The sequence below is a fragment of the Coregonus clupeaformis genome, chromosome 19 (genome assembly GCF_020615455.1).
Source record: "Coregonus clupeaformis isolate EN_2021a chromosome 19, ASM2061545v1, whole genome shotgun sequence".
Classification (NCBI taxonomy): Eukaryota; Metazoa; Chordata; class Actinopteri; order Salmoniformes; family Salmonidae; genus Coregonus; species Coregonus clupeaformis.
Window position 1 is genome coordinate 56,201,123 of NC_059210.1, and position 18,077 is coordinate 56,219,199.

At 43.2% G+C, this 18,077-nt stretch overlaps 1 protein-coding gene across 3 annotated transcripts; it reads left to right on the top strand.

Moving 5' to 3' along the window:
• The first annotated feature begins 196 nt into the window (after positions 1 to 196).
• Positions 197 to 17,739, top strand: LOC121532313 (protein C12orf4 homolog). Of its 3 annotated transcripts, none has more exons than XM_041838177.1 (14): positions 197 to 265; positions 3,801 to 3,986; positions 4,121 to 4,266; positions 6,528 to 6,709; positions 6,833 to 6,932; positions 7,047 to 7,168; positions 7,691 to 7,797; positions 7,998 to 8,195; positions 8,741 to 8,866; positions 11,670 to 11,741; positions 11,944 to 12,146; positions 15,771 to 15,828; positions 15,919 to 15,986; positions 17,452 to 17,739. In XM_041838177.1, the coding sequence occupies exons 2-14, from the start codon at positions 3,809 to 3,811 to the stop codon at positions 17,542 to 17,544; spliced, it is 1,653 nt and encodes a 550-aa protein (XP_041694111.1). In that variant the 5' UTR covers positions 197 to 265; positions 3,801 to 3,808; the 3' UTR covers positions 17,545 to 17,739. The 3 variants fall into 3 exon arrangements, with proteins under 3 accessions (XP_041694111.1, XP_041694114.1, XP_041694112.1); XM_041838178.1 differs by lacking the exon at positions 197 to 265 and adding an exon at positions 2,858 to 2,891; XM_041838180.1 differs by lacking the exon at positions 11,670 to 11,741.
• The last annotated feature ends 338 nt before the right edge of the window (positions 17,740 to 18,077 follow it).

Genomic DNA, 18,077 nt, shown 5'->3' on the forward strand with positions numbered 1-18,077 from the left:
ATTGGCATATTGTTAAAATATGTACTGTTAATGACACAATAGAAAACCATTATTCTACTAATAAAAATATACAAATCCATATGGTTCCACGTTTGTGTCCTACGTGTAGATTGTATTAATGTTTTGAAAATAAAATATGACGAAAGTTGTATTTCAAAAGCACAGCTAGCTTAGCTGTGTCAGTCAGCTGATTGTCCAAACAAGGACATTTACACGGGCGTCCGTTTACGTCATTGGTTTCCATCCACGGAATACTGATGTACAGGTAAAACTAGACTTCTACCATTATCTGTATTATTCTGAAACAAATGTATCACGATTGCAGTATGATTAGTGTCAATATTGTTGTTATTGGTTGCACTTAGTAAACTAGGCAGCGACCACTGCAATGTTAGCTACCATTGCTAACAATGCCAAATAGCTAGCTATCTAGCTAGTACAGCAGGGCTGCCTTCACTACGAAAAACCGTAACAGTTAGTGGAACGTTCAGTTAAACGGAAACGGTACTGTTATGAACAGCCAGGGGTGTATTCATTTGTCGGATTCCGTTGGAAAACGTTTGGTCTGTTGCAAAACGTTTTCCAACATTGTTTACTCCAAACGGAAAACGTTTTGCAACGAAAACAATAGTTTCTATTGGACAAATGCAGGTAGGTCCCTCTCCGTTTCGTTCTGTTTGCTTCCATTTGGTTCATAGAGTAAACTGTAAATGGTTTCCGTTGCGAAACGTTTTGCAACGTAATCCGACCAATGAATACACCCCAGTTGAAAAACGGGGAGGGGTTGGGGAACGCTGTCAGCATGGCCACTTCCCTTTAAACATGTCACTCATTGCTTCAAGCCACACCTACCAAATGGAGCAAACCACAGGAGGTTGGTGGCACCTTAAATGGGGAGGACGGGCTCGTGGTAATGGCTGGGGTGGAATTAGTGGAATGGTATCAACCACATGGTTTCCATGTGTTTGATGCCATTCCATTCACTCCTTCCAGACATTATTATGAGCCGTCCTCCCCTCAGCAGCCTCCTGTGGAGCAAACGTACCTCAGTCTGTACAAGAACGTTGAAGAACATTTTGGGGAAACGTGTAGTTCAGTACAAACAGTTACGCAATGTAGCAAACGTTCAATATAACTGACGCACCCCAGCCCTCATTGAAGGGACCAATGGGCCTAGCACATTAATGGTTTACATTAGAAAACACAGCCACAAAGTCAAAATTGGCTATATCGTAAAAATTCAAAAATGTGCTTTTTGGTCTTAATTTAAGGTTATGGCTAGGCATTAGGGTTAGCAGTGTGGTTACGGTTAGCATTGGGTGTTAAATCAGATTTTTGGAAGAGAAATTGTAGAAATAGGCGGGTTTATTACTTTCTGGCTGTGATAACTAGTGATGACCCACATTTAATGCCTTGTTTTTACTAGGGCTGTGACGATACCAGTATCGCAATATGTTTTCCATGGCAAAAATGAAAACACGAAACAGACCTCACTCTTTGGTCCTTTAAAAACCTGCTGTTTGTAAAATATTGTGTGCTGTGGCTTGGAAAGTAAATAAATGTGACTCTGGATCACAACATAATAACATAATGATGTTTGTTTCCAACATTAGGGCTGTTTTCCTAAAGAAGTTAAATCCGCTTTGTGTTCTGTTTCCTTGCCACAATACTAACGAGTTTCGCGATACTGGTATTGTCCCGGCCCTAGTTTTTACTAGCTAGCTATCTGTTAGCAATAATCGTAACCTCGCAAGCCTGGTTGCTAGCTAAAGTAGTCTATTTCCCATTGAAGACTAGCTATGACTGTAATTTCTGTAGAAGCTCAGAATGATATGTATATCTGGTATACAGGACGCCCAAGAAATAGGATTTCAACACCCACCATCTGATTGTTCTGAAATCGTTTCTGTAGTTAGTAACAGACACGAGTAGCATTCCTGAAACATTATTTTGTTGAAATATAATTTGATATCTGAGAAATTAAGCTAACTGATTGCACCCAAATTGGCAATTTTAATGTATAGGATTCAGATTATATTCAATGAATATAGTACCCAACATCCGATTTGGACCAAACTTATTCCTAACAATGAGTAAGACATGATAAATCCCCCAGAATGTGTCAAAAGCCACCCACGGACCCCCCAGTATACAGTATCAGTTCTTTATGTTTGACAAGTAGTATGAAGCTGTGGCTTGGAGTATTGCTTCTCCATACTATGTAATATATTCCCTGTGAATCTGGTGATGTTTTTTTCCCTCTGTTCAGAGAAATGTGTAATTGAAGTCACTGTGCAATTGGGTCCTGGACTTCCTGACGGGCCGCCCCGGCTTGATTACCAACAATGATGAGACAGCCTACAGGGAGGAGGTGAGGGCTCTCGGAGTGTGGTGTCAGGAAAATAACCTCTCACTCAACGTCAACAAAACAAAAAATATGATTGTGGACTTCAGGAAACAGCAGAGGGAGTACCCCCCCATCCACATCGACGGGACAGCAGTTGAGAAGGTGGAAAGTTTTAAATTCCTCTGCATACATATCACTGACAAACTGAAATGGTCCACCCACACAGACAGTGTGGTGAAGAAGGCATAACAGCGTCTCTTCAAGAAATTTGGCCTGTCACCTAAAACCCTCACAAACCTTTACAGATGCACAATTGAGAGCATCCTGTCGGGCTGTATCACCGCCTGGTACGGCAACTGCACCGCCCACAACCGCAGGGCTCTCCAGAGGGTGGTGCGGTCTGCACAACGCATCACCGGGGGCAAAGTACCTGCTATCCAGGACACCTACAGCACCCGATGTCACAGGAAGGCCAAAAAGATAATCAAGGACAACTACCACCCGAGCCACTGCCTGTTCACCCCGCTATCATCCAGAAGGCGAGGTCAGTACAGGTGCATCAAAGCTGGGACCGAGAGACTGAAAAACAGCTTCTATCTCAAGGCCATCAGACTGTTAAACAGCCATCACTAGCACAGAGAGGCTGCTGCCTACATACAGACTTGAAAATCACTGGCCACTTTAAATGGAACAGTAGTCACTTTCATAATGTTTACATATCTTGCATTACTCGTCTCATATGTATATACTGTATTCTATACTATCGTAATAATGTTTACATGTCTTGCATTACTTTATCTCATATGTATATATTGTATTCTATACTATCTGTTGCATCTTAGCCTATGCCGCTCTGACAATGACATTGCTCATCCATATATTTATATATTCTTATTCCATTCCTTTACTTAGATTTGTGTGTATTAGATATTTGTTGTGGAACTGTTAGATATTACATGCTAGATATTACTGCACTGTCGGAACTAGAAGCACAAGCATTTCGCTACACATGCAATAACTGTCTGCTAACCATGTGTATGTGACCAATACATTTGATTAGATTTTGAACTTCATACTACTTGTCAAACATAGAGAACTGATACTGTATACTGGTTGTTGGAGTGGGATTGGCATGGGGTGTGGGGGGTCCGTGGGTGGCTTTTGACCATTTTTGGAGATTCCTCATGTCTTACTCATTGGTAGGAAAAGGTTTGGTCCAAATCGTATGTTGGGTACTATATTTATTGAATATTATCTGAATCCTATAAATTAAAATGGACAATTTGGGTGCAATCAATTAGCTTAATTTCTCAGAGATAAAATGTAATTAAACTACAGAAACAATTTCAGAACAATCTGAGATGGTAGGTGTCATGGCTTGCTGAAATGACATGGAACAACTCGATTGCATTATCATTACTGTACACGTAGTCAGTATTCTATCTGCTTTCAGCTGAGAAAATGAAGAAAAACAAGGGAAAGGTGAACACCACTGAGAAGGAGTTTGTGTTTGGGTTCAGGGCAGGGAGGAATGACTGTGTCCTCAAAGTACCTCTGCAATTCCCTGTCCAAGAAAATGTCAGTGACCTGCATGGACGACTTATGCTGCTGCACAAAATACCTTGCGTCGTTGAGAATGGTAATGATATTTCCATTCAACTAAATGCAATTAAATGCAAAACCAAGCACATTGATATATTCAACAACTTACGGTCTCTATTATTCATCCACACATGCCTTTTGGTACTAATACTTTGATGTATCTTGGTTTAGAACTGAAGAGCACACTGTCCATGTTTATTGAGGGCGAAACCATCCAGGACTATGACAGAGAAGCAGAGTTGGCCCTACAGAGACTGACAACAGGAGAGGTGGACATCAACCAGCTTACAAACACATGGGCCAAGGCCTACTCGGAGGTAAAATAATTACTCAAAACCAAATGTTTACAAGCATATTTTCGTATAAACTTCTTTGTCCCTAAAGCAGAATTTGGTACACCACCGCCACCAGCCTGTAACGTTGACACCAGGCATGATGGGTCCATGAACCTATGCTGGTTACGCCAAATCCTGACTCTGCCATCAGCATGATGCAACAGGAACTGGGATTTGTCAGACCAGGCAATGTTTTTCTACTCCTCAATTGTCCAGTCTTGTTGATCGCACGCCCACTGGAGCCGCTTCTTCTCGTTTTTAGCTGATAGGAGTGGAACCCGGTTTGGTCGTCTGCTGCAATAGCCCATCCGTCGAGTTGTGTGTTCCGAGATGCCGTTCTGCACACCACTGATGTTCTGCACCGTTATTTGTCTGTTTGTGGCCTGTTTGTGGCCCGCCTGTTAGCTTGCACGATTCTTGCCATTCTCCTTCGACCTCTCTCATCAACAACCTGTTCGCCCGCAGGACTGCCACTGACTGGATATTTTTTGTTTGTAGCACCATTCTCGGTAAACCCTAGACTCTGTCGTGCGTGAAAAGCCCAGGAGTGCAGCTGTTTCTGAGATACTGGATCCGGCGCGCCTGGCACCAACGATCATACCACGTTCAAAGTCGCTTAAGTCACTAGTTTTGCCCATTCTAACGTTCAATCGAACAGTAACTGAATGTCTCGAGGCCTGTCTGCCTGTTTTATATAGCAAGCCACGGCCACGTGACTCACTGACTGTAGGAGCGATCCATTTTCGCGACCGGGGTGATGTACCTAATAAACTGGTGAGTGTATATGTGATCGTACACAAATGTAAGCAAGGTTTGAAATAATTATGTTTTAGTCAAATGTTATATCTGTTTGGGCTTCTTGCTGTCAATTTGCAGTCTACAAATTATTTGCAATTAAGTTCCGGCCCCCTGACCATCCTCTCAAGAAAAAATCGGCCTGCGGCTGAATCTAGTTGATGATCCCTGTCCTAAAGCTTCTAGACCCTCCCTTGTCCCTGCTTCTGTCTTTCCCTCTCTTCTTCTCCCACATCCCTCGCTTCTGTCTGGTAGTGTCCCACCCACTAATTTTCTCATGTCCTCATGTTGTCCACCTCAAATTACAGAAGTAGATGACACGGTTGTATATATGTATGTATGCATTTCACTACACCCGCAATAACATCTGCTAAATATGTGTATGCGACCAATAAAATGTGAGTTGTACAGTGCAACCTGTATTTCTATGCTATTTTTTGTGTTGAACAATCCAATTATCTCAAAGACGAGCTAGAGAAGTGTTAGCGTACTGTGCATCCTGATTATATTATCTTCAGTGTCTTAGCTGTTGTCATAGATCATTATATTGATACAGGAAGTCAGTAAGTCACAGAGAGTTGACTGCTCCTTAAGTTTGGAACAATGTATCAAAGATTTGGCAAAAGTTGCCTGGAGTTGCCAAGTTGTAGTGTTTGACTTTGATAAGATGCACCTCATCGATTTGATACACTGCAGGGAATGTTGCAATTCTTTGCAAGACCTTCATCATCTGTCTGACAGTCTGAAGGGTATATTGTAAATCATTAAAACATCTGTGGTCTGATGAGAGATGTTAATAGACATGATGGTTTTCAATTTAAATGGATCAAAGAGCGGAGACTCCTCATGAAAAAATCCCTTTGAAACAGAATATCTTCCCTATTTTGGTCAACGAGATCATCTGCTTCATGCACTTCAAAGCTCTGGACTTTAGATTCTGCTGCCACTTGCTCAAGCACTTATAAAAAGAAAGAAGGCTGCCCCTCCTATAAAGCTCTGTTGGCTCACTGCTGTGGTGCATACGGGATTACCATGAACATTTTACTGCACTAGCACAGAAATACTCATGGATGCTGTCCAGTGTATTTTAAGGAACTCCAAAGGTCTTTTAATGTCATGTTTGTTGCATAAAGATTCCTGGACATGTATTAATAGAGGAAGTTCACACTCTAAATACTATTCCATACATTCTAAATATGACATTAGTATGAGGTCGCTCTCTTAGCTTTGCCTCTTGGGTTTGTTAAGGAGAACCACCTAATGCTTTTCAGACTGTCCAGTCACAATTGTTTTCTGGGTCTTCCATACCATACTGTGTCACTCACTTCTGCACTTCCTACAATTTCCTGTGATCTACTGAACAATGTTTTCCTGTGATTTTCCTTCGCTCTCAGAAGGTTACTCCCACACCTCAATGCCATCATTCTCTTTTGCTTGTTACTCTTTAGATCACGCTGAAACGTGGTCGTCCTGAGGAGCCCAGCTGGGATGAGGACTTTGCAGATGTTTACCATGAGCTCATCCACTCCCCGGCCTCTGACACCCTGCTCAACCTGGAACACAACTACTTTGTCAGTGTCTCGGAGCTCATCAGTGAGAGAGACATGGAGCTGAAGAAGTTACAAGAGAGGTTGGTATGACCATAGAGAAGAGTCCTCAAGTGCAAAGTAGCCAATTCAATCATCGTAATTGAAGTAAGTGTCATATAACAAATGCCTAAAGTGTTTTGCATTGTTCTGTTTTCAACTCCCAGACAGGCAACAGAGATGGACAAAGTCATGCAGGAACTGGGAAAGACCATGACTGACCAGGATGTAAATGCAGTTGCATCTCAACACTTCGATGCGCAGCAGGTAAGACACAGAGCCAATCTGGTTGGCCATTTGAGCTACAAGCATTGCAATGTTCTATGCACAAAGATACACAGTCATAGAGATGTACGATTGGTGATTCTTCTGTCTGGTCAGGTGCTGGAGAACAAGTGGGCCAATGAACTGAAACAGGTGACTCAAATCCAGAAGCAGGAGTATCAGGAGTGGGTGATCAAACTGCACCAGGACATGCAGAACCCCAATAACAGCACTATTAAGTAAGTGTGTGTGCTTGTGAATGCATGTGTGCAGAAATGTTTTCTCAATTGTTTTTTAGGGGGATGTTCCTTGAAATCTCACTAACACCTTCATTTCTCACAGTGAAGCAAAATTGGTTAAATCAAGATAATGAATAGTCGAGTCATGTTCTTAAGTGCTTAGATGGGAAAGAAAGCCTGCAGACACAGTTGAATGAAATTTGCAAACACAGCAGCACTTTGAAATGCACACTCAAGAGGCATAGAAATAGCATCCTAGCTAAAATAAATGTGTTTTCCTTTGTTATATATGGTTTAATTCTTTTTTTATGTGCAGTGTAGTTTGTCAGTCCCAATGCACCTGATCTGGGGTTGGTTTGTAGCCCTGTGTCCATTCATTTTCCAGCCTGGTTCCAGATCTGTTTGTGTTGTCTTGCCAACTTCTATGCTCATTGGCGTGGGCAAGACAGCACAAACAGATCCGGGACAAGGCTAGTCATCTTGTGAACCGTATCCTTTACAGTGTGATGTTGTGTTTGTCAGTGAGGAGATCAAGGTGCAGCCCAGCCAGCTAACACAGGAGGCTGAGCCTGGGGCCAGGCTGTACGAGGAGCAGCGACAGCTGGAGGAGAGCTTCACCATCCACTTAGGTACTATACTGTCTGTGTCTCCATGCAAACACTGCTGCCTGCTCCAACAAGCCCAGGATAAAAATAAACCCTGATGACAGCTAATGTATTTATACTGAACTTCCTGACATCGTAAAATGTAAAGACATCCTGTACATTATATATTTTTGTGTTTGTTTCCTTATGTATTTTGATGGTGTTGTTGCTGTGGTGTTGTCCAGGTGCACAGCTGAAGACAATGCACAACCTGCGACTGTTGCGGGCGGACGTACTGGACTTCTGTAAGCACCGTCGGCATGGCAGCAGAGGGACCAAGCTGCGGCGGCTGCAGACGGCTCTGTCGCTCTACTCCTCGGCCCTGTGTGGCCTGGTATTGCTGGTGGACAACAGGGTCAACTCCTACAGTGGCATCAAGAGAGGTGAGAGGTCAGGGGACAAAATAAAGCAAGGGGACCACCCTGTTAAGTGAGAGGATGAAACACATTTATCATCTGAATAAATTCAATCTTTCTTATTGCCATGACCACATTTGAAGGTGTTTTGCTTTGGCTTGATGGCACCAGTGAGTTGGACGTTTTAGCATGATTTAGCATTTTCAAATTACGATAGCTCATAAAAGTTTTACTTTTACATTTAAGTCATTTAGCAGACGCTCTTATCCAGAGCGACTTACAGTTAGTGAGTGCATACATTCTTTTTTATACTGGCCCCCTGTGAGAATCGAACCCACAACCCTGGCGTTGCAAACGCCATGCTCTACTGAGCTTCATCCCTGCCGGCCATTCCCTCCCCTACCCTGGACGACACTGGGCCAATTGTGCGCCGCCCCATGGGTCTCCCGGTCGCGGCCGGTTTTGTCACAGTAAAAACACACGCCATTCCCTAAACCTCCATAACCATTGTGAGATTTTAATGAATCAACGTAATGAATCCACATCATCATGTGTTTATGTGTTTTCCCCAGACTTCGCCACAGTATCTAAAGAGTGTACAGACTTCCACTTCCCTCGGCTTGATGAGCAGCTGGAGGTCGTCCAGCAAGTGGTGCTTTATGCCCGGGCTCAGACCAGCAAGCACAAAGACCAGCCTGGTGAGTCAGTCACACACACCAGCAGCCCACCACTGTTGAACAGTCAATCACACTTCTGAGAGTGTTTTTTCATCATTATACTGTGTATACCCAATAGCTAAAATGTTTTACCTGCAAAGAGAAATGGACAACTTTCCATCATTTACATTTACATTTACGTCATTTAGCAGACGCTCTTATCCAGAGCGACTTACAGTTAGTGAATACATATATATACAGTGGGGAAAAAAAGTATTTAGTCAGCCACCAATTGTGCAAGTTCTCCCACTTAAAAAGATGAGAGAGGCCTGTAATTTTCATCATAGATACACGTCAACTATGACAGACAAAATGAGGAAAAAAAATCCTGAAAATCACATTTTTAATGAATTTATTTGCAAATTATGGTGGAAAATAAGTATTTGGTCAATAACAAAAGTTTCTCAATACTTTGTTATATACCCTTTGTTGGCAATGACACAGGTCAAACATTTTCTGTAAGTCTTCACAAGGTTTTCACACACTGTTGCTGGTATTTTGGCCTATTCCTCCATGCAGATCTCCTCTAGAGCAGTGATGTTTTGGGGCTGTCGCTGGGCAACACCGACTTGGCTAGGCCACTCCAGGACCTTGAAATGCTTCTTACGAAGCCACTCCTTCGTTGCCCGGGCGGTGTGTTTGGGATCATTGTCATGCTGAAAGACCCAGCCACGTTTCATCTTCAATGCCCTTGCTGATGGAAGGAGGTTTTCACTCAAAATCTCACGATACATGGCCCCATTCATTCTTTCCTTTACACGGATCAGTCGTCCTGGTCCCTTTGCAGAAAAACAGCCCCAAAGCATGATGTTTCCACCCCCATGCTTCACAGTAGGTATGGTGTTCTTTGGATGCAACTCAGCATTCTTTGTCCTCCAAACACGACGAGTTGAGTTTTTACCAAAAAGTTATATTTTGGTTTCATCTGACCATATGACATTCTCCCAAACCTCTTCTGGATCATCCAAATGCACTCTAGCAAACTTCAGACGGGCCTGGACATGTACTGGCTTAAGCAGGGGGACACGTCTGGCACTGCAGGATTTGAGTCCCTGGCGGCGTAGTGTGTTACTGATGGTAGGCTTTGTTACTTTGGTCCCAGCTCTCTGCAGGTCATTCACTAGGTCCCCCTGTGTGGTTCTGGGATTTTTGCTCACCGTTCTTGTGATAATTTTGACCCCACGGGGTGAGATCTTGCGTGGAGCCCCAGATCGAGGGAGATTATCAGTGGTCTTGTATGTCTTCCATTTCCTAATAATTGCTCCCACAGCTGATTTCTTCAAACCAAGCTGCTTACCTATTGCAGATTCAGTCTTCCCAGCCTGGTGCAGGTCTACAATTTTGTTTCTGGTGTCCTTTGACAGCTCTTTGGTCTTGGCCATAGTGGAGTTTGGAGTGTGACTGTTTGAGGTTGTGGACAGGTGTATTTTATACTGATAACAAGTTCAAACAGGTGCCATTAATACAGATAACGAGTGGAGGACAGAGGAGCTTCTTAAAGAAGAAGTTACAGGTCTATGAAAACCAGAAATCTTGCTTGTTTGTAGGTGACCAAATACTTATTTTCCACCATAATTTGCAAATAAATTCATTAAAAATCCTACAATGTGATTTTCTGGAAAAAAAATCTCAATTTGTCTGTCATAGTTGACGTGTACCTATGATGAAAATTACAGGCCTCTCTCATCTTTTTAAGTGGGAGATCTTGCACAATTGGTGGCTGACTAAATACTTTTTTTCCCCACTGTATATATTTTTTATACTGGCCCCCCGTGGGAATCAAACCCACAACCCTGGCGTTGCAAACGCCATGCTCTATCAACTGAGCTACATCCCTGCCGGCCATTCCCTCCCCTACCCTGGACGACGCTGGGCCAATTGTGCGCCGCCCATGAGTCTCCCGGTCGCGGCCGGCTGCGACAGAGCCTGGATTCGAACCAGGATCTCTAGTGGCACAGTTAGCACTGCAAAGCAGTGCCTTAGACCACTGCGCCACTCAGGAGGCTAAGCTAACATAACTTGCCAATATGGCCTTGTGGTATCACAGTGAAAAAGTCTGTACAAGGATGCGTTAATTCACTTGTATTTCTTCCCCAGAATTACATGATGATTGAGATGAGTGTTCTCTGTAAGAAGACTGGATAGAGAGTGATGATGTAACTATGGAATACAGGTAATTGCCATAATAATGGAAACACCAACATAAAGTGTCTAATAGGGCCACCACAAGCCACCAGAACAACTTCAATGCGCCTTAGCATAGATTCTACAAGTGTCTGTAACTCTATTGGAGGGCTGCGACACCATTCTTCCACGAGAAATTCCATCATTTGGTGTTTTGTTGATTTACTCAAGTGTTTCCTTTATTTTGGCAGTTATCTGTATATAAGGTAGAGTTAGAACAATGTTAAAGATCCTGCTGGCCCAGTGAAGTAATGTTTGTTCAACATTCGAGCAAGGGCAAAGTCAATGGCATGTTGGCCATACATACTTGGGGATTATGTCAGGACAGAAGGGACAATACTTTTTTGACATCATAGCCAACGTGTGTTGTCGGAAACCTCTGTCAAGATCCTTATCACAATGAATCCACATTGAATGGCTGTTTAAGTGGAGAGATATCAGAAAGCTGAGTATAGAAACATTCCTCCTGGCTATCAGGCCTTATACGGATGGGCCTATGACCTCTGTTGTTGCTATTGTCATTTAGTTCCTGAAAGGTCATCTTTGCACTAGTTTTCCATACAGGAAATGCTAAACTCATCTCTTGTTTTCCCATTGACAGAGGTTCCTAGGAATGGAAGTAATAGTGAAGATAAGAACCAAAATGTGGAAAAGAATTATTCCATTATTCCAGGTAAAGTAAGACTGAATACGTGATTTTGTCTTAGCTTAAATCTTTAAGGGGCAAATCCTAACTTTGTGAATTGATGTCAATGGGAGACTAGGTGAACATTTGGCTTAAGTGGAAGAAAGGATTCGCCCCTAAATGGAACTGACCTTATTAGAAATAGGCTAAGTCATTACTAAACTTTATCTACTTCTGTCATCCTCTCCAGGTGAATTCTACATCTCCCGCCACTCCAACCTGTCTGAGGTCCACATAGTGTTCCACCTGTGTGTGGATGACAACGTGCGCTCAGGCAACATCACGGCCCGGGACCCTGCCATCATGGGCCTGCGCAACATCCTCAAGGTCTGCTGCACGCATGATGTCACCACCATCACCATCCCTCTGCTACTGGTCCATGACATGTCAGAGGTAAGAGAGAGCCTTATGTTATATGTGTAAAAGCAGAAGGTAATATATATAATTTACCTCCAGGTCCCAGAAGTCGATTCATAATGCATGTACAGCATAGTACATTAGGTACAGGTGAGAGATGACAGTTAGTTATACATATGCAATGCTGTATGTGTAATTGGTGCAGGGCTTGACATTAACGCTTCTCCGCTTGCCCGGGGAAAGTAAAACAAATTGTTGGACAAGCAGATTATAGATAGAAGTTGTCCGAAAGGACAAAAATCACAATATCATTCAATTAGGCTACTCCGATCAGAATTGGATCAAAGTGTCCTGCGATGTGTTGCGCACTCTCCTCCCAATCTCTGCAGATCGCATTGGAGTATAATTATTGTAGTATTGACAGGCATGAGCAGTCTTTCAATCATGCAGTCGCGAGATGCATTTTTGAGATAAGTGTGCACATTTGTTGATATTCATTGCTAGTTAGTGACTTATTTGCCCAGTTATAGCAAATTTTTGGTCAGCAATGAAAATCCTGGAAAAGTCATGGTGTGTGCATCACCTGCGTGTGTGCCAGTGCGAGTGGGCCATTGCCAGAGGAGAGAGAGAGAGCGAGACATTGCGCAGCAGGTAAAACTAGATAACCAGCCAAACTACACAATATGTTTTGAATTGCTAGTTAACTATTTAGCTATTAGCATGTATTAATGTCATTGTCATGTCCAATGTCCTAAAATAACTTTCCACCAGCACCGTGTATAACCGCCAATGGCTGACACGCAGCTGATACGGGTGCGCAAATGCTGCGTACTCCGGTTGTAAAACTGTCTCTCAAACGCTCAAAATTGGGTGTTGAGAAATAATTCTGACACCGTTGGAAAGCTAGGATTCTCCTCTACTCAATATTGGTCATGTAATTCTGACAAAGTAAAAACATATTCTTAGAATAGCCTAATTGTCAAGTAACTCCTATGCTTTCAAGATCTCCCCTGAACACTGAATATTTTAGCCTTTCATAAACATGTCTTAGTTAGCTACCTTGCCCACCTTAGCCATTTGATCACTGGTTCATTGAATGAGGTTATTATTTTATAAAGACATAAAAAGTATTTGGTTGTAATTGGAATGTTGCAGGGTGGCCAACCATCCTCCAGGAGAGTACAGGAGAGCTACTGGGGGTGCAGGCTTTTACTCCAGCCCTGCATGAACACACCACATTGTAAAAAATCAGCTGCTCAACAGGACTTTCATAAGCTAACTCTAGTGTGTTTGAGCAGGGTTGTATCAAAAGCCTGCACACCCAGTAGCTCTTCGGATGGAGGGTTGACGGACCACATGTGTTTTATACAGTAGCCTATCAATGCAGTATTCTACTTTGTGGGGGGTTAGGGTTTGTGCTTTGCTCAAGGCTGCAACGGCAGGAGATATAATACACAGGATCAGAGACCAGCAGCATTTCATTGTCAATACCAATTAATGTATTTTATGAAGTGGTTCCTTGCATCATACAACATCCTTTTCAGTCATGGTTTTGGCCCATGGTGTTAAAGACCATTTTTGGGGGGGACAAGTGACTTGAGCTTTCGGATAAGTAAAAAAATCTGTCCTACTTGTCCGAAGGACGTGGCTAAAAAAGTTAATGTCAAGCCCTGTGGTCCTGTGTGATTTATCGAAGTTCAGGTCACAGTTATCATTACGCTACTGTCTGCTTTGTTATGAACACCAATCAAAATAGTTTTTCTGTCCAGGATTTTGGCAATGGTGATGTTTTATAGAAGAAAATGGGTGTGTGAAGGGATTTGATAACTTATCTAGATGTGCAGTCAATGTTTTCACAAGCTCTAAAAAAAAAGAATCAATGTAACCTGAATTACGAGAAATGGTTGAATCACCCAATTTTATATTTAACTTTATGGTGTATGATTCACAGTTGTTTTGTGAGTAAACCCAGTGAACTGACCACTCCTCATTCCATGGTTAGATGATTAGTGGGGGAAGGAGAAATGGATGAAAAATAGACTGACGAAGAAGGAGAGGAGGAGTAATGAATGTGTCCTATTTCCGGCCTTAGGAACTGATTTGTCTTTGAGTGCCGCCATGCCCCTCCTGCCCTTCAATTAAACAGGGGTGTGGGCATCAGTCTGTTGTCCGCATCCCCAGTGTCGTAGTGGCATGATAGTATCTCCCTTTTCGACCTCCTCCTCACGTCTCTCTGCTTGTTTGTTCAGTACAACCTCAGCAGTGCTCTGGCCTGTTCATCTCTGGTTGTGAACTCTCCTTAGCATTTCCTCCATTCTGGAGTAGAGGAGGAGGGGAAAAGCGGGAGTCTTGAACTGTTGCGTTTACTCAAACTCTTGAGTATACAGCGCTCGGTACACACAGATCAGAGCGGGGGAACAGCGGTAGCATTGATAGACAGCAGCACTCCTGAGTCCACATGGAGGCACCCAGAACTGAAAAACAACCATTACTCAACAAGCTGCTGCCTGATGTAGAATAGACGTCCTCACTGCGGTGCAGAGAGGGCCTTCTCCTTATCATGCCACAACATGCCTGATGTGGAGTAGACCTCCTCACTGCGGTGCAGAGAGGGCCTTCTCCTTATCATGCCACAACATGCCTGATGTGGAGTAGACCTCCTCACTGCGGTGCAGAGAGGGCCTTCTTCTTATCATGCCACAACATGCCTGATGTGGAGTAGACCTCCTCACTGCGGTGCAGAGAGGGCCTTCTCCTTATCATGCCACAACATGCCTGATGTGGAGTAGACCTCCTCACTGCGGTGCAGAGAGGGCCTTCTCCTTATCATGCCACAACATGCCTGACGTGGAGTAGACCTCCTCACTGCGGTGCAGAGAGGGCCTTCTCCTTATCATGCCACAACATGCCTGACGTGGAGTAGACCTCCTCACTGCGGTGCAGAGAGGGCCTTCTCCTTATCATGCCACAACATGCCTGACGTGGAGTAGACCTCCTCACTGCGGTGCAGAGAGGGCCTTCTCCTTATCATGCCACAACATGCCTGACGTGGAGTAGACCTCCTCACTGCGGTGCAGAGAGGGCCTTCTCCTTATCATGCCACAACATGCCTGACGTGGAGTAGACCTCCTCACTGCGGTGCAGAGAGGGCCTTCTCCTTATCATGCCACAACATGCCTGATGTGGAGTAGACCTCCTCACTGCGGTGCAGCGAGGGCCTTCTCCTTATCATGCCACAACATGCCTGATGAAACGTCTTCTCTCAAGTCAAAGCAAGAGCTTGCTCACAAATGTACTCTGTGTGGTATTCTCGCTTCCTAAGCTGCAGGAACCAAATAATCGTAATTATCCGTCTCCTTTTATAATCTTATTTTCCAGTGCTTTTTCCAACTGACAAATTGTATTTTTGCCCAGCTCAGGCCTATATACAGTGGCAGAATGACCAGCTAGTTGGTCAAAGGAACCATTGAAGGCAATGAGCTGTACACCCACAGATGTCTTTCAAGGAACATTCCTTTTCTTCTTTATGAAAAGCTGTTGTTTGACAATGTCAGGCAGGCAGAAGAGAAGGGAACAGTGAGGGGATGACAGAGGATAGAAGGTTCATCATGTTCCACCATCCTGTGGCCTGACTGAGTCCTTTTATTCTTTCCCCTGCAGGAGATGACTATCCCATGGTGCCTGAGGCGGGCTGAGCTGGTCTTCAAATGTGTCAAAGGTTAGAGAGTAAGATGTACCAGGGACATTTTCCCCTCTTGTGTTACCTCTGAGACCTCTCAGTCCTAACTTAAGATGTTTCCCTCTGCAGGTTTCATGATGGAGATGGCATCGTGGGATGGAGGGATCTCACGGACAGTCCAGTTTCTAGTTCCACAGGTAAGAAAACAGGTTTGACTGGCTGCTGCTGATCTGGCCAGAACCTCACTGACTCAGACATAGCATGCATTATATTGCGGAATATATACTTTTAGCAACATTATTCAGGTTTATAACTGTATCATTACAGTTGAACGTACACACCCAGACAGGTTAGATGTCTCTGTCAGGTCTCAGAAAACAACATCAAAGCAACCAGTCAGTATTCATTATTCAGGGCTGATTAGTCTTTGGCACCACTCATATAACTATTATTATAGGTTGATAAATTGTTGCCTGCCAAATGTGATTTAGTGAAGCCCCAGGATGAACCCTATTTGAAGCGCAAACAAGTACTTGAGGAGAGGATTCTGATCATATCTTTCAGAACAGGAAGTTAAACACACATTGGAGTTGGAGCAATTGCTTGTCCCAGCCATTTAGCATCCAACAATAGTACCCCTGTACAGTATGTCTCACAAAGGCACAGCTGGTCTTGCATACTCTCCAAATACACTCTGTAGTGTACACAGTGTACCTACATTCAATTTACCATCACAAAAAAAGATTCCGGAAGCTCAACATAAGACATATGTACCTTGGGCTCATTCTACAGTGTCACTATGTGATGAAAATGTTATGATGATGATGATGATGATTATTATTATTATTATTATTATTATTGAGTTGTTTAAGTCGAATAATAATATGCTGACTGCTCCTATATGTATTATTTTGTAAATGGATTCTGTTAATAGTTCAGTAAAGTTTAAAAGCAACGTACTGGCCGTCTACTCATCTACATCTCACCGAATAATAAGAGAGGAATTATATTCTGGAGCACTCTTATTTCTCAATAGAAGCATCCACCTTCATTAATGTGGCTCTGTTATGGGTTCGTTATATAATTATTTGGTTACAGGCATGGGTGAGGTTGTGTCCCTGTAGAGAGGGTCACCTATAGTAGGAGTACATGTTGACAGTATTGGGATAAAACCAGCATCAAAGGCCCTAACAGCATTTACGGCTGCCAGCCTTACGCTCCGACACCATTCAAAATAGCACCTCTAAAACAGCTTTGTTTTGTACACCTCAACCGGACACGTAGATCTAAATATACGAGTAGTAGAGGAGTTGTGAGGGGAGACATTAATACTTAAAATGCTTATTTGAAGCCATGCTACCTATTGAAGCGACAGCTGTCAGAGAACACATAATTTGAGTATCTTGACTGGTTCCAAGGGAAATGGGACATCGAGCAAAAGGTGGCGTTGAGCTAAAGCAGGTTAGGTGGTCGTTAACACTTGCTGTTGTACACGTACAAGCAAAACAATGTATGTTGTGAATTTGAATGTTAAGATGTCTTGCATGTTAGTAGTTTGTATCTGTGTAGGCTACTCTATCTTGGAAAGCGGCCGTTCATGTGTTCATCCATTCCAATGTACATTAAACATTGATGTCTACTTTGTCTGTGTTTTATTGACAGAGTATCTCTGAGGAGATGTTCTACCAGTTGAGCAACATGCTGCCTCAGATCTTCCGCGTCTCCTCCACCCTCACGCTCACCTCCAAGCGCTGACGGAGACACAGGGCCAATCACAGCGGCTTGGCAACTGTCAACACCATGCAGTTTTTAACAGACAGATTCTATGGCCTCTTCCGCATCATGCTATAGCAATTAGCATTTCAGTCTTGCAGTCTGTGGTTAAGTATTATTATAAGTCACAGTTGAATGAGTCTACCATCATGAAAATAAACTAACCAAAGGAATGACTCTACTCTCAGATTGTTAAAGCACTCCAGTCAAAAGTATGGGTTTCAGTGCTTTTGTATTGCAATTATTTTACAATATAGAGAGGGGCCTCAAGAGTTTTGATAATTGAGTTCCCTCTAACCTATTTAAATAGTTGCATTTCACAGAGGTTAGTGTGATGGATGACTGTCACTTGATTTAGCGATCCCTGTATAATTGGCATCATCTTGGGGCAAGGCGACATCATCTTGGCCCATCTTCCCAAAAAAGATGGATTGTGTTGTTGCCGAGACAAGCATTTTGCAGGTGTTGTGTGTGTGTGTGTGTGTGTATACTGCATTGCAGTGAATTATAGTGAG